Source organism: Amphiura filiformis, chromosome 12 (assembly GCF_039555335.1).
Source record: "Amphiura filiformis chromosome 12, Afil_fr2py, whole genome shotgun sequence".
NCBI lineage: Eukaryota > Metazoa > Echinodermata > Ophiuroidea > Amphilepidida > Amphiuridae > Amphiura > Amphiura filiformis.
In genome coordinates, this window is record NC_092639.1 from 6,756,608 (window position 1) to 6,769,466 (window position 12,859).

The 12,859-nt window shown below is 35.0% G+C and overlaps 1 protein-coding gene across 1 annotated transcript in view; it reads left to right on the forward strand.

Annotated features, from left to right (window-relative positions):
- Positions 1–12,859, forward strand: part of LOC140165726 (alpha-mannosidase 2C1-like) — a 62,368-nt gene that overhangs the window by 25,313 nt on the left and 24,196 nt on the right. Inside the window, exons 12-16 of the mRNA XM_072189034.1 lie at positions 9,239–9,292; positions 9,842–9,968; positions 10,753–10,929; positions 11,830–11,925; positions 12,340–12,484. Of these exons, the coding sequence (XP_072045135.1) occupies positions 9,239–9,292; positions 9,842–9,968; positions 10,753–10,929; positions 11,830–11,925; positions 12,340–12,484 (599 nt within the window). The remainder of the gene's footprint in view (positions 1–9,238; positions 9,293–9,841; positions 9,969–10,752; positions 10,930–11,829; positions 11,926–12,339; positions 12,485–12,859) is intronic.

A 12,859-nucleotide genomic window follows, 5' to 3' on the forward strand; every position in this document is an offset into this window, starting at 1 on the left:
TTAACGCGGCTGTATACTCAAGACGTTGTTTCTTTCGCAAAATTGAGCTTTTTTGATATTTGTTACTTTGTTATGTTTTTATAAATACAAGGAAAGAAAATCCAGATTTATAAACTCCAACTGCGCTATTTTATGGATTTTATTTCACTATTTCATTCGTGTTTACAATTTTAAAAGAGAGAAAATCTTTGTTGTATCAGCGGGGTGACACGCGCGCAACAACGCATCGCGCTGCGTGTCGCGCAATTTGTTAACGCACAGATCGCTTACGCATACGCGATGCTTATCTGCATGCGTGGCGCATCCTTTGGAAACACTAATTTCAAGTGGTCAAATGGCTCCGTTTTAGCTGATAAAATGTGGGTTTTTCAAGTTCTTTTCCTCGATTTGAATATCAAGTTTTGAATGGATTTCGCTCAAACTTCTCAACGGGCTGTGGATTTACCCGATGTTCACATAATATAAGGTAGAAAAACGAAAACTGCCGCATTCTCCTGTGAGATTCGATGAAAGGGCAAAATGTGACCACTTTAAACTTTAACGCCATTATTTCAATGTTCATTTTCTCGGTAAAATGACGATTTAGGTACACGATAACTCAATAAATACAGCATCTATAGGTAAGCAAATATGATCATCGTAAAAAGCATGATCGACTCAAGAAACGGTTTTCTCATTTTTTATATTTTGGTCTATTTCCGATTTTAGGCATCATTTTGTGCAAATAGGCGCGTTTGTGAATTTTAAAAAGTTCAATTTGATGCCTTATATGGTCAATATCTCAAAAACTAAGGCCAATATCAAAAAAATAAAAAAAAAACGTTTTTGGAATGGAGCCTCAAGATTGAGCGAAAAACAAAATAAAATATTTTGGAAAGAGTGTTTTTTGTTATGATGTACCTAACAAATATTGCCAAAAACTCACTTTTTGTGATTTTCTTCATAATTGTTGTTTTACCCCAAATCTGTATTTATATTAAGATTTATTGATGTCTTGCCTTTATAAAAATGTATACTTTTATATGTCTTGCGCGAATAATTATAAAGTTATTTTACTTTTACTACATGCATGTCTGAGAGTACACAGCCACCTTAAATGCTGTTGCAATGTTAAAAAAACACTACACTAAAAACATTAAAAACATCGACTACATTGAATATTTGTGACCCGCTGTAACATAATGAACTTTCTTGATTGATAATAAAGGGATCAAAATTAGAACCAAATTAGTGAAATCACAGTATGTCATTGCTAAAAGTGACAGGTATATGATTGGAATGATTTTAAAGCGTGCAAGTACAGATTTGATTATGTCCTATCTCAAAAAGTCATTTTGTTGACTTTGTGCTTTTTGGTGGACCATTTTGGCACTATTAGTGTGTAAAATTTTAGTTTGAAAAAGTCGAAAATATGTGAAATGAGCAGTCCATGAAGCTGTTAGTGCACAAGTTTTCCCTATAATTGTAGGCCTATAACTTGTGTTAAACATGAATTGGCAAATGTCAAAAGCAGAAGCGAAAATGGCCACTTGTTTTTCCACTATTCAGGGGTTATCTGAGGGGATCTTCCCCCTCCGAAGTTGGAACATTTGTCAAAATGAAGGTCAATTGAAGCAATTTGGTGGACCATTTTGGCAATATTAGTGTGTAAAATTTTCGTTTGTAAAAGCCGAAAATTTGTGAAATGACGGTCCATGAAGCCTTTCGTGGACAAGTATTCCCTATTATTGTAGGCCTATAAAGGACGTGCCCCCCCTCAGAAGTAATAAACTTTGGCAAAATGAAGACCCAATTGAAGCGATTTGCTGGACCATTTTGGCATTATTAGTGTGTAAAATTTTAGTTTGAAGCCGAAAATTTCTGAAATGATGGTCCATGAAGCCTTTCGTGGACAAGTTTCCCTATTATTGTAGGGCTATAAATTGTGTTAAACATAGGATAGGGCCTAAATTGGCAAATGTTGAATGCATAAGCGAAAATGGCCACTTGTTTATCCACTACACAGGGGTGTCTGAGGGGGAACAAGTTGGAATTTTTTTTTCAAAATGAAGGTCAATATTGAAGCCATCATTTTTACACTATTTAAATCATTGCTTAAAACAAAAAAGGGTGCATAATCAAAATTTAAAATGTGACACAGGTGCACTGACATCACTTTATTTTTACAAGACTTGAGACTCGCTATTACTTCAGCATGCATGGATCGATGTTGAAGTCAGCATGGAGTCTGTCTTAATTATAAGGCCAGAGTAATGAGAGAGAACATAAATAAAAAATAAAATAAATTTTGGATTTATAAAGCGCCTTTCTCCAGATCTTAGAGGACTTAAAGCGCTCTAATTTCGCTGCAATGGTGAATCATCACAATCAGATCGCATCCACACCTATCCGCATTTAGATTGTAACATCCACCAATCATCTGTGCAGCTCCCAATAACCTAACAACTAATCACTGACTTTTGCGATACAGGAGGAAACCAGAGATCCCGGAGAAAACCTGCGAGAGCGAGCATGGAATCGGGATAAACCAAGTGCACATGAGTCCTTGGGCGCGCCGGGCTTGAACCCGGGACCTCAGTGGTGCAAAGCGAGGGAATTACCGCTGCGCTAACTCGCCCTCCCTAGAACATGGACCTTTTCGAGCATCATTATTTCTGAATTGTATGTCCAAAGTATATTTTTGGAAAGGAAATGAGTCAAGGAATCCCATGGCCATGGTGACGTTTTGAAAAGTCACAAAAAATTTTACCCCAATTTTTTTTTTTTATATATTTCTGTGTTTTTTATTTTACAAGATATCACACAAAAAGAATTATAAAGCAATCATAAAAAATCACAAAAAATCACCCCCCCCCCAAAAAAAACCCAATTTTTTTGTGACAACATAAGCTTAGGGAATATTTGTTAAAAATTTTTGAAATTCATCTTTTTTTTTAAAATATTGAAAAAAAAACATGTGAAAAAAGCAATTTTGTCATTCTATCTTGCTAAAAATTGCATATAATGTTGTATATTTTTGTTTAAAACAAATATTTTGAAAAAATGATTAAATTCTCTCTGGACTTTAATGTGCTCTAAACAATAGTGCAATAAGTTTGCTTGCATATTTTTCGAGTTATCTTGTCACAAAAATTGTACAATGTTGTCAAAAGTGAACCCTGAGAAATCGATGTTTTAGTAAAAAATGTTAAAATTATGCACAAAACGTCCTTATATTTTAAAACGGTAAGAATTTCCGCAATTTTGTTAAGCTTAAATTCAACATTGAGTACAAAATTGCTAAGAAAAATGGCAATCTTGGCAAGCACTTTTAAAAGTTTTCTTTCGACATCGATAAAATTTGACTGTGTTTTTTTTTCAAGTAACTTTTATATTATGTATATATCATGGCTAGATTTTTTTAAGTGTGTGAGTAGAATATGAATCATTTTTTCATGTGCATGGTCTAAATGTACATCTTTTTGCACCAACGAATCTATGTCTGCTTTTAGCGTGCCAAAATTCAAAATAATTCAAAATAATTTAAAAATCTAAGTAGCATTTTGACTGCAAATTTTTGTTTTGTTTACACACATTTGCTAGCGTTAACAACATACCGAATGCCCCTTAGCTGTGTTGGACATACGCAAGCAGAGTTGCGCTAAGTCACACGATGTGAATCACACACACACATGTAATCACAATATTTCGCATTCATGCATATTGATATTCCTGACTCATTTACTGAGCTACTGACTTTTTAGAGTTGAAAAGAGTGAAATAAATCAAGTAAAAATACGAGGAAATATTAGCAAGTTGTATTTTATCAGTTTCAAGTGAAAGAAATACATCTTAGTGTTCACAAGTATCAAGAAATCTCAAATTCGGACGTGGATGAATGTGTCTCCGACACGGTTTCAGATTTGAAGCAGGTTTGACTGCCAAAAGTGGCAAAATATAAAGTTTCAAAAAATAAAAAACTTCATGACATTATCATTCGAAATCAACAAAAGATATTTCAACAGTATATGGCATCATTCTTTCTCTAGAATGTTTTATACATGTATGTGAAATAGCTTCAACAATGGTTCGCTGCATAATGGTAAAAACAGCCTTGACCTAAAAAAGGGCAAGAGGTACCATATTTACGGATTCAGGCTAAATTTAAAATTGATATAAAACGTTTGTTTTTTTATCGATTACAAAAATTAATTTTTGTCATATAAAGAAATTGTGTCTGGTGTGAATTACACTACAGTTTTTATTCTTAGGGCTCTTTGACTTCTTCAAATGATTTTTTAATGATAGAGTGAATCCCTGGCCCTCTATAATTACGCACAAAAGATCGAGTCCCCTTAAAATGAACAAAGTTAGGTATCAAATGAAAGCCCATTCAATACTGCATAGACTGGTAGGTCAACCATCACTGTAGCACCTTCCTATCAAGAGTTATGATTTTTCAAATCAATTTTTTTGCCAAAACGGCTTATTTTGGCATGTCAGTTGTCACGAGGCATGTCATATAAATTGAATGATTCTGGCGCGCAAATGATTAAGTCAATCACAAAACAAATACCTGAATCCATCAAATAGTACCCTCAGCTGATATGTTAACATTTTAAAGGGCCATATATATGTATATTGTAAACTCTATGAGTATACAAAGTTCGCATGTGAAAATTTTTGTCATACAAAAAGTGTGTTTTTCGGGCAAAATCGGCCACAAATCAACATTTTATAGCAAAATGATGTACGATGCACGCGTTTTGAAAAAAAAATAATGTTCTACAAACAATTTTACCCTAGAAAAGACACCTTAGAAATTAAACATAGCTATTTTCACTATGGGGTGATTTTTACACACTTTGGCAGTGAAACCTGCTTCAAATCTGAGACCATGTCCTCCCCATTCTGGCCTTAATTCTGACTTTGATGACAAAATGTGACAGGCCCTGCATATCGGCGGGATGACAGTATTTTTCACATGCTTTTAGGACGAGGACGCACCTTCAAGCAATGCCTAAAATAATCGCAGACCTATATATTATAGGACCTACTTCCGATTGACCCGACTGTGCGTTTTTTAAGCAGGGCCTACTCAATTATGTGCAATTTAACTTTCTCTCTCCTCTTTTTCTCCCGTTTTTCTTCTCTTTTTCTCCTTTTTTGCCCTTTCTCTTCTCTTATCTTCTTTCCTCTTTTTGTTGTGACTGAAGGGGCCGGGCCCAGGTGCACACCCCACCCCCCAATCAGCGCCTGAGTCCTATGGGCCTGATTATCAGGACAATTCAAAGATGCATGTTTTTGGAATGAATGAGAACTTTGGAATTTTAAAAATTTGTTTGATTGGCGTAACATTAAAAAAAAATTAGGGTAGGTCGATCGGCAATTTGTTTTATTTTTAATATTTTTTTACACACATTTTAAGCTGTAAATTGCGTAAATTGGAACTTTTTTAAAATTTGTTTTTAAATTTCAATTTTTTAAAAGTTTTTTACATTTTTTTTTGCAAAAATATAAGAAAAAGTCTTAGTATAACTATAAACCAACACAACTGAACTGAACTGACCTATATTATACATTTGGGGGCAATTTGTTTGGTATGACTGGATTCCACACATGCATCCAGATTTATGTTAGACACATAATTGATGGATGACCATTGATTCCATTTTTCCCCACAAAGTTAGAAAATTTCACATGGAATACTAGTAGTAGTGGTTTTCACTTTAAGCTTGTAAAATAATGTGTGGATTAAATCTTCACATCATAGAGTTATCATTTTTTTGACAGGATGTGACCATGTTCTTTTTCATTCATCGTATCATTGTGGAAAATTCTAAATGCAGTCTAAAAAGTATAGTACATAATAGCGGCTCATGCAACAGTTTTCAGTATATATTGTGAAATAATATGACAAACAAACAAAAGTCAAACATATAAAATATTTCCCAAATCTTTACAGGCCTCAACATTTTGGTGGGAAATTCAACCAGTTTTAGATGCTGAGAATTAGACTATAAGAATGGCAGAGTTTACAATAAAGCATATCCTGAATTGATGCCCCTCCAGTGCCAAACAGAACAACAACAACATGCTCAGACCCATGATGCGATCAAGCAAATTCAGTCAGAACTCGGAAATATTAAATTTTCAGTTTCTTATAGGATAGTTCAAAACATATACAAAGCTGCATTTTGAAGAAAATCCCAATGAAATTGAACAACCAGTTCCAATCATATGAGCAATGAAAGAGTTTCTTAAACAACAGGAAACAAAAGGAAATGTTTCCTTTGTTTGGCTATATCTCAAAATCAATATTTCCGAGTTCCGACTGATTTTGCTTGATAATAATAATATAGGCCTATTCTGTCGGTCGGACATCCGGGCTATCTCTAGTCTCGGGCCCAAACTGCATTTGGCTCACGGTTTGTTATGAACAACAGAAACCGACTGTGACGGAGGCTACATAGCGATGTTGCTGGAGTGGCATTAAATTTAAAAAAAAACAACACTCGACCATGGAATTTAATTTTAAGTTTGTCAGTATATAAGCGGTAAATCAAGTAAGTTTCTTCCACTCTGAAGACTTAGAAACGGTTGTGTGATTCCACTGACTATTTGCGGTCGAAATTTACATAACACCAATGACAGAAATCATCAACAAAAATCGAATCAGGGACTTGTTTTCACTCGAACATCATCAACCGGAAGTGACGTGACACGGACCGACAGAATAGTGATGGGAAGGTTAAATAGACTTGTTGTGAGTGAGTGGCGAACTTCCCCCTCCCCGAACAGATTAATTCAGGGGAGTCTGGCCTAAATGCCACAGAAAATGAGATGGCCTCTGCGGCATGTTAGCAGTGCTCCGGCATGACTTTAAGAGCTACTTTAAACTGCTATAAATGCATTTTTGCATGTAGGCCTATTGTTTTGCATTGGTTTTCATAGGTATATCAGGAGGGGGGTTGGCACTCGACTTTGGAAGTGACAGGGATGTGCGGAGAGCAGTTCGACACTAAACGTCTTTCGGTGAGAGCCTAGACACCGAAAAAGAAGGGTCTTTCAGTGAGAAGGTCAAAAAAAAATCTGACAAAAAGGGGGTCATTCAGTGAGACTGGGAAAAAGTTTGGGTCAAGATATAAAAGTTGATAAAAATTTTTGAAAAATTTGAAGAAAAATAATGAAAAAATGGGGTCATTCAGTGAGAGATTATCAGAAATGTTCCCAAAATTTTTTGAAAAAGGGGTCTTTTAGTGACAGGAAAACAAAAATGGGGGTCATTGGGTGGGAGGGAGTTAAGTAAAACAAAAAAGGGGTCATTGGGTGAGAGGGAGTTGACAAATGGGGGTCAATGTGGCTGCACATCCCCGTCACCCATTTTTAGTTAGTCTGTCCCCCTCCCGTATATCCCCCACCACTGTGTCAATTTTTAGAACATAAGATTCCAACAATGCAGTATCCTGGATGCATGCAGTAAAACACACAGGTCTATATTAATAATGTCATCATAAATAAATATCAAAATCTTTCAGAAAGATTAGTTTGCACATGTATGTAGCTCTATATCTCTGGAACAGACTTCCTCAACATTTTAAAACTTGCAAAAAGCTCTTAAAATTTATCTGATTTTGCCTCAATATTTTAAAATCTAGCACTTTCCTGCATATATCTGATGATGCTATATAACTTTTTACAACATACACAGGCCTATGTGTAATCAAGTGCAATTGTCTTTATATAAAATATAATCAATATTATTATTATTATCTTATTTTGTACTGCATCGACTTGTATTTCATGTAGGGCCTACTACTTTATATTTTCAAACTGTTTTCTATAGCCTGACTGGTTTATATTAAAACCATGGTTGAACCACTGTGGTTGAACATCCAAGCTGAAACCACAGATGCTCATGGTAATCTAAATCCTCACCTTTTAACCTCACATAGAGTTTACTTCGAAATACTAAGCATAGACCCTGTACTAAGTAGGATTCCATCAATATCTGTGATTCCATAGTATTCCCACAACATCAATTACACTAGTTGTGGTAAACCCCTTTCTGGGTGAATGACACATTCTAGTTAATATAGTACACAACTGGGAATCAAAAAATGAACTAAATATTGACTTTTTCTTAAATGTGGAAATGACCTTTCTAGTCACACTGGTCTATTAATAAAAGTTAAGATTTGTCAAGAAAAGTCAACAAAGTTTCCGAAAATGAACTAAAAATGAACTTTTCCCTTTCCTAGTGATACCAAATTGCTTATATGAAATCAAGGATAACAAATGCTGTGCTATTTCTAATGAAATTAATAGGAATTAATCTCAGTCCTCCAGACCCAACAAGCCTGTAAACTGCTTGAACTCCCTGCTAACCTACCCAGCAAACCCCCATAGAAATACAACAAGCCTGTAAACTGCTTGAACTCCCTGCTAACCTACCCAGCAAACCCCCATAGAAATACAACAATAATCTGAAGAAAGTGTTTATAATCAAAGTAAATGGACCTAATAGCTAAGTACATTAGGAATATGGATATGAGTATATTACTTATGTTATCCGCTCCATAAACAGCAGCCTAATGTTCCAATAGAGTTGTATAAGTCCATGCTAACCCCTGTACCCAAATAGACACCTCCATCAGTAACTTGCTAAGGTTAGAGTCTGAAGTTTACCGTTTTCTAAAATCAATTTTCCGTGTTGTAATCCGTGTTGTAAAATTTGTAAATCCGTGTCATGAATAAAGCTTAAAATGTATAAACAATGATATTAATGGCACAATAGAGTGTTCAATATCGCGATCAATATGCTCTGATTGGCATATTCTCGCGATAATAGGCCGACTATTACGACGTTTGGAGGGATATAGGGGGTTCATGCCTTGGTAATATACCTTTATTTCGGTATTATTAAAAAGTATTTTTATCATAAAAATTGACATACACAACTCATGATTGTTTTTAACATTTATTTCTCTTATCTTTTAACAATTTTGTCACATCATACAAAATGTCATTTTCCGTGTTATACCTCCGATTCCGTGATTTTCTTCCGTTTTCCGTAAAACGGAAAACTTCGGACTCTAGCTAAGTTACCAAATTATTCAGCCAGTTATTGATAGCTGACAATTTGGTGAGAAAAAAGAAACTTGAACCATACATGGAATTTGTTCCTAAGTTATAAGGCAATTGTGTTGTGGATTGAAAGTACATTATATAATTTGTGGTTTTTATTGATGTTTTACAGGGAAGATATGTTAGAGAGATATGAGAGACTGAAGAACTGTGATGGTATACCAAAGTAAGTTTGAAAATTAATAAGCTTATAAATAAAAACAATTGACAAACCTGTAATGTAGACCCCTCCCCCAGTGTTGAATCCTGCACTTTTGCTCCCCCACACTAAGTAGCCAACATTGATTGTTAGGGGAAAGGAGCATTATGAAAGCGTTTATGCTTGATACCAAGTGCAAGTTCACCATAGGTTTGTCAAGAACTTTTGCCTAACATAGTCTTAGCATTTTCAAAATATGTTATTGAATATATGTTAAGAGCTATGGGGAAAATACTATTTCAGACAAACTTGCATAAATTAAATATTAAAAACATTTGGAGCATTTAAATAACTTCATTGCACAAAAGATTATAAACTGAGATTATAAACTGAGATGCCTCTGACTCACAATATTCATAGAGTTTAAGGGCCTACTATTGTTTTATTTGTTTTGTTCCATGCCAGCAAAACAAATTTTAAAAGAACAACCTAGGCAAAGTAAAATAATGAAGCATAAAATAACATGCTGTAAATTAAGATGAAATCTCACAGAATGTGTTTGTTTTGTTTGTTCAGAGTTTGCATGTCGAATCCAAGCCAGTTCTTTGAGATAATAGAGAATGAATCTAGTGCTAATCTGTGTACATGGGTAGGAGAGCTATACCTGGAACTACATCAAGGCACGTTCACTACACAAGCAATGGTAGGACAATAAGCTTCAATGCTCATTTCCCCTAAAGTAGAGAATTTATCAACGAGTGAAACAATTTAAAATTAGTGATTTAATTACTATATCCATATTTCCATACACTTTTTGTTGCTAAAAAGACGGTGTACAAGTATTAAAAAATTGATCACCAGCTGTATTTTGAAATCCTAATGGTTCTTAGAAGCATATACTATGTTGGACAACCAACATGGCAGCCACTCAAATAAAACATATTTATTATGTTTAAAGCAATAATGTATGATTTGCATAAAGAATAGATTCTTATTTAAATGTTAGTTTTCACTGATCACATTGTCTCCTTTTAATTTCTAGCCAAACAAATGAGGTAAAACAAAGAAAATTGCTATTTTATTCCAGCGCCTACAATGTGTGTATTAGTTCCCTGATTGTATTACATGTATTATTGTACTGAGCATCACGCAGCTGGGACGTATATTATAAGCCATACGACAAATAGTAATATGTGCGCAATTTATACATCACTGATTCAATGAGAAAGGTACACATGAGCTGACATTCATGAGACATGTTAGCAAGCACTCGATCGGTGAACTGATAAAACCAGAGATCTCCGGATTTAATATAAAAACTTAAATTTTATACCACTGGGCATTACAATCATGTAAAAAGTAGAAATTCAAGAAAAATTGAGGGCGTCGCTGTTGAGCAAATCACGGCTTTAAGGCAACTAGCATTTTACTTTCTGATTACACTTTGATTTGACCAACTTCTTCAATTGATTTGGATTGTTTAACAGATAAAGAAGATGAACAGGAAGCTGGAATTTCTGCTTCAACATGTAGAGTTATTCCAGTCTGTAGGATGCATGCAAGGAGTCATTGACAAATACCCTAGTGATGTATTAGATAGGCTGTGGAAACAACTACTACTGAATCAGTTCCATGATGTCCTACCAGGGAGTTGTACTAATCAGGTATGTGTTAGCCAAAAGTCAAAATTTTCGGCCGAATTTAACCAAAATTGTCTTAGTTTTTACAAATTTTGGCTAGATTAAGGAAAAATTGGGCTGTTTTCCAAAAAAATTGAGAAAATTTTGAAAAAAGGACCCATTAATATACCAAAATAGGCTTTGAAAAGGGGGTCATTGATATACCAGAAGGCTGAAAACGCTACCCATGTTTGCGGCACGTCCCGTATGGTCATTTGTACTGAGCACCCCGGAGGTAATATTCTATTTTGTTTACAGAATATGTATGAATGCTGTAAGTGCCTTTGTCTCATTGTCGGTTATGACATTTTTGGCCTAAGAGACATGTGAGGAGTGTTAGGATCATTATTCTTAAAATAAATGTAATTCAATTTCATTGGTTCTTGGCTGTGTTATATGAGACCATATACTTCTCCTTGTGCACCTCATCTTCTGTCAGTCATCTATAATAGCAATCCACATTTGAGGTGGTATATTTATCTCAGTTACTAAGGCATTAGACTGTGGTGCTTGATGGTACAAGTTTGATCCCTCATAGAAGCCTAATTCTGTTCTCATGCAAAAATTGAAAAATTTTAACTTGAAATTCCCCTGGACAAGGAACTTATTGCTAAATGTCCCAGGCAATAATAGTGTCAGCATATTTTCTCTTGAAACTTGGAAACTAATTCTGGCTGTGCTAGTTATTCCATGCATGTGCTTATTAATAGGGTACTGTGCCTGGGTGAGAGCTGCATTCAAGAATTATGCTAAATAGTTTATAAGGAGTGTCTGAGGCAATTAAAGTGGTCAGCAATTCTCTGTAAAGCACAATCCTATGTAAAGTGCATTCTCATGCCTGGGTTGTGTGTTGGATTTAATATGGCAATCTTTGGTTTATTCTAGGTTGTTGTAGATGCATTAGCCTTATATGAAGACATTGAAATTACTGGAAATTCACTCTTGCAGAAAGCTGTGGAAGCCTTAGTCCAACCAGCCAAGGTAATGTGTCATATATCACAGAATAGTACATATGTGATAACATAATTTAGTGTGGTATAAACAAACTTACAAAATATGTGTATGTGATTTCTTAATGCATGTTCATCCAGAAATGTTGGGTTTGAATAAATTTAAGTTAACAATAGTAATTGTTGTATTTTAAGCACATACTATATATCTGTCTATTTCCACTGGCTTCAAGTAGTATAGCACCCTCAGCATGGTCAGATGAGATGTGCTGTATCATCTTGATTCTCTCAAATTTACCTGATTCTTAATTCATTAGTACTGATTAAAGCTGTGCCAGACGATTATACTAATTATTTGTTCTATCAAATACTGAGAGGGCAACGTTTACTACTGTATATGTTATGAATATTAATATTTTATATATGAGCTCATTTTTTCTTACAGAGTTTTGTTGTATGCAACACCAATTCTTGGAAGAGGAGTGAGGTCGTGACCTTGAAGACAAGTACTGGAGAGGATCAACCAGGAGGTGGCAAGAGGCAGAAATCCAGCCTGAAAACAGCAAGAGATAATGAAGGAAATACTCTTGGTAGGTAAAACTAACTTGAAGGTATATAGTAACGTTCTAGAGCTGTAAAAGTGAAATAATGCCAGATCAATGCTCACAGGCCAAAATACGCGTCCATCTCTTTTTCCTTGGCATTTGAGCCAGACTTTCCCAAATTAGCTTGTTCATCTCGCCACTCCCGCACAATAAGTGTGTTTTACCTTTCTCAGCACTATATTATCCTAGTACCCATTTATACACCGGAGGGTAGAGAGACATTAAAGGTTTAGGGCCTTGTCTAGGGACACAACACAATAGCACCACGTCCAGGGTTCAAATCCACAACCCTCAGATTATAAATTAGAGCCCATACCACTAGGCCATCATATACACATTAGCACTAAATTACACTGCAGT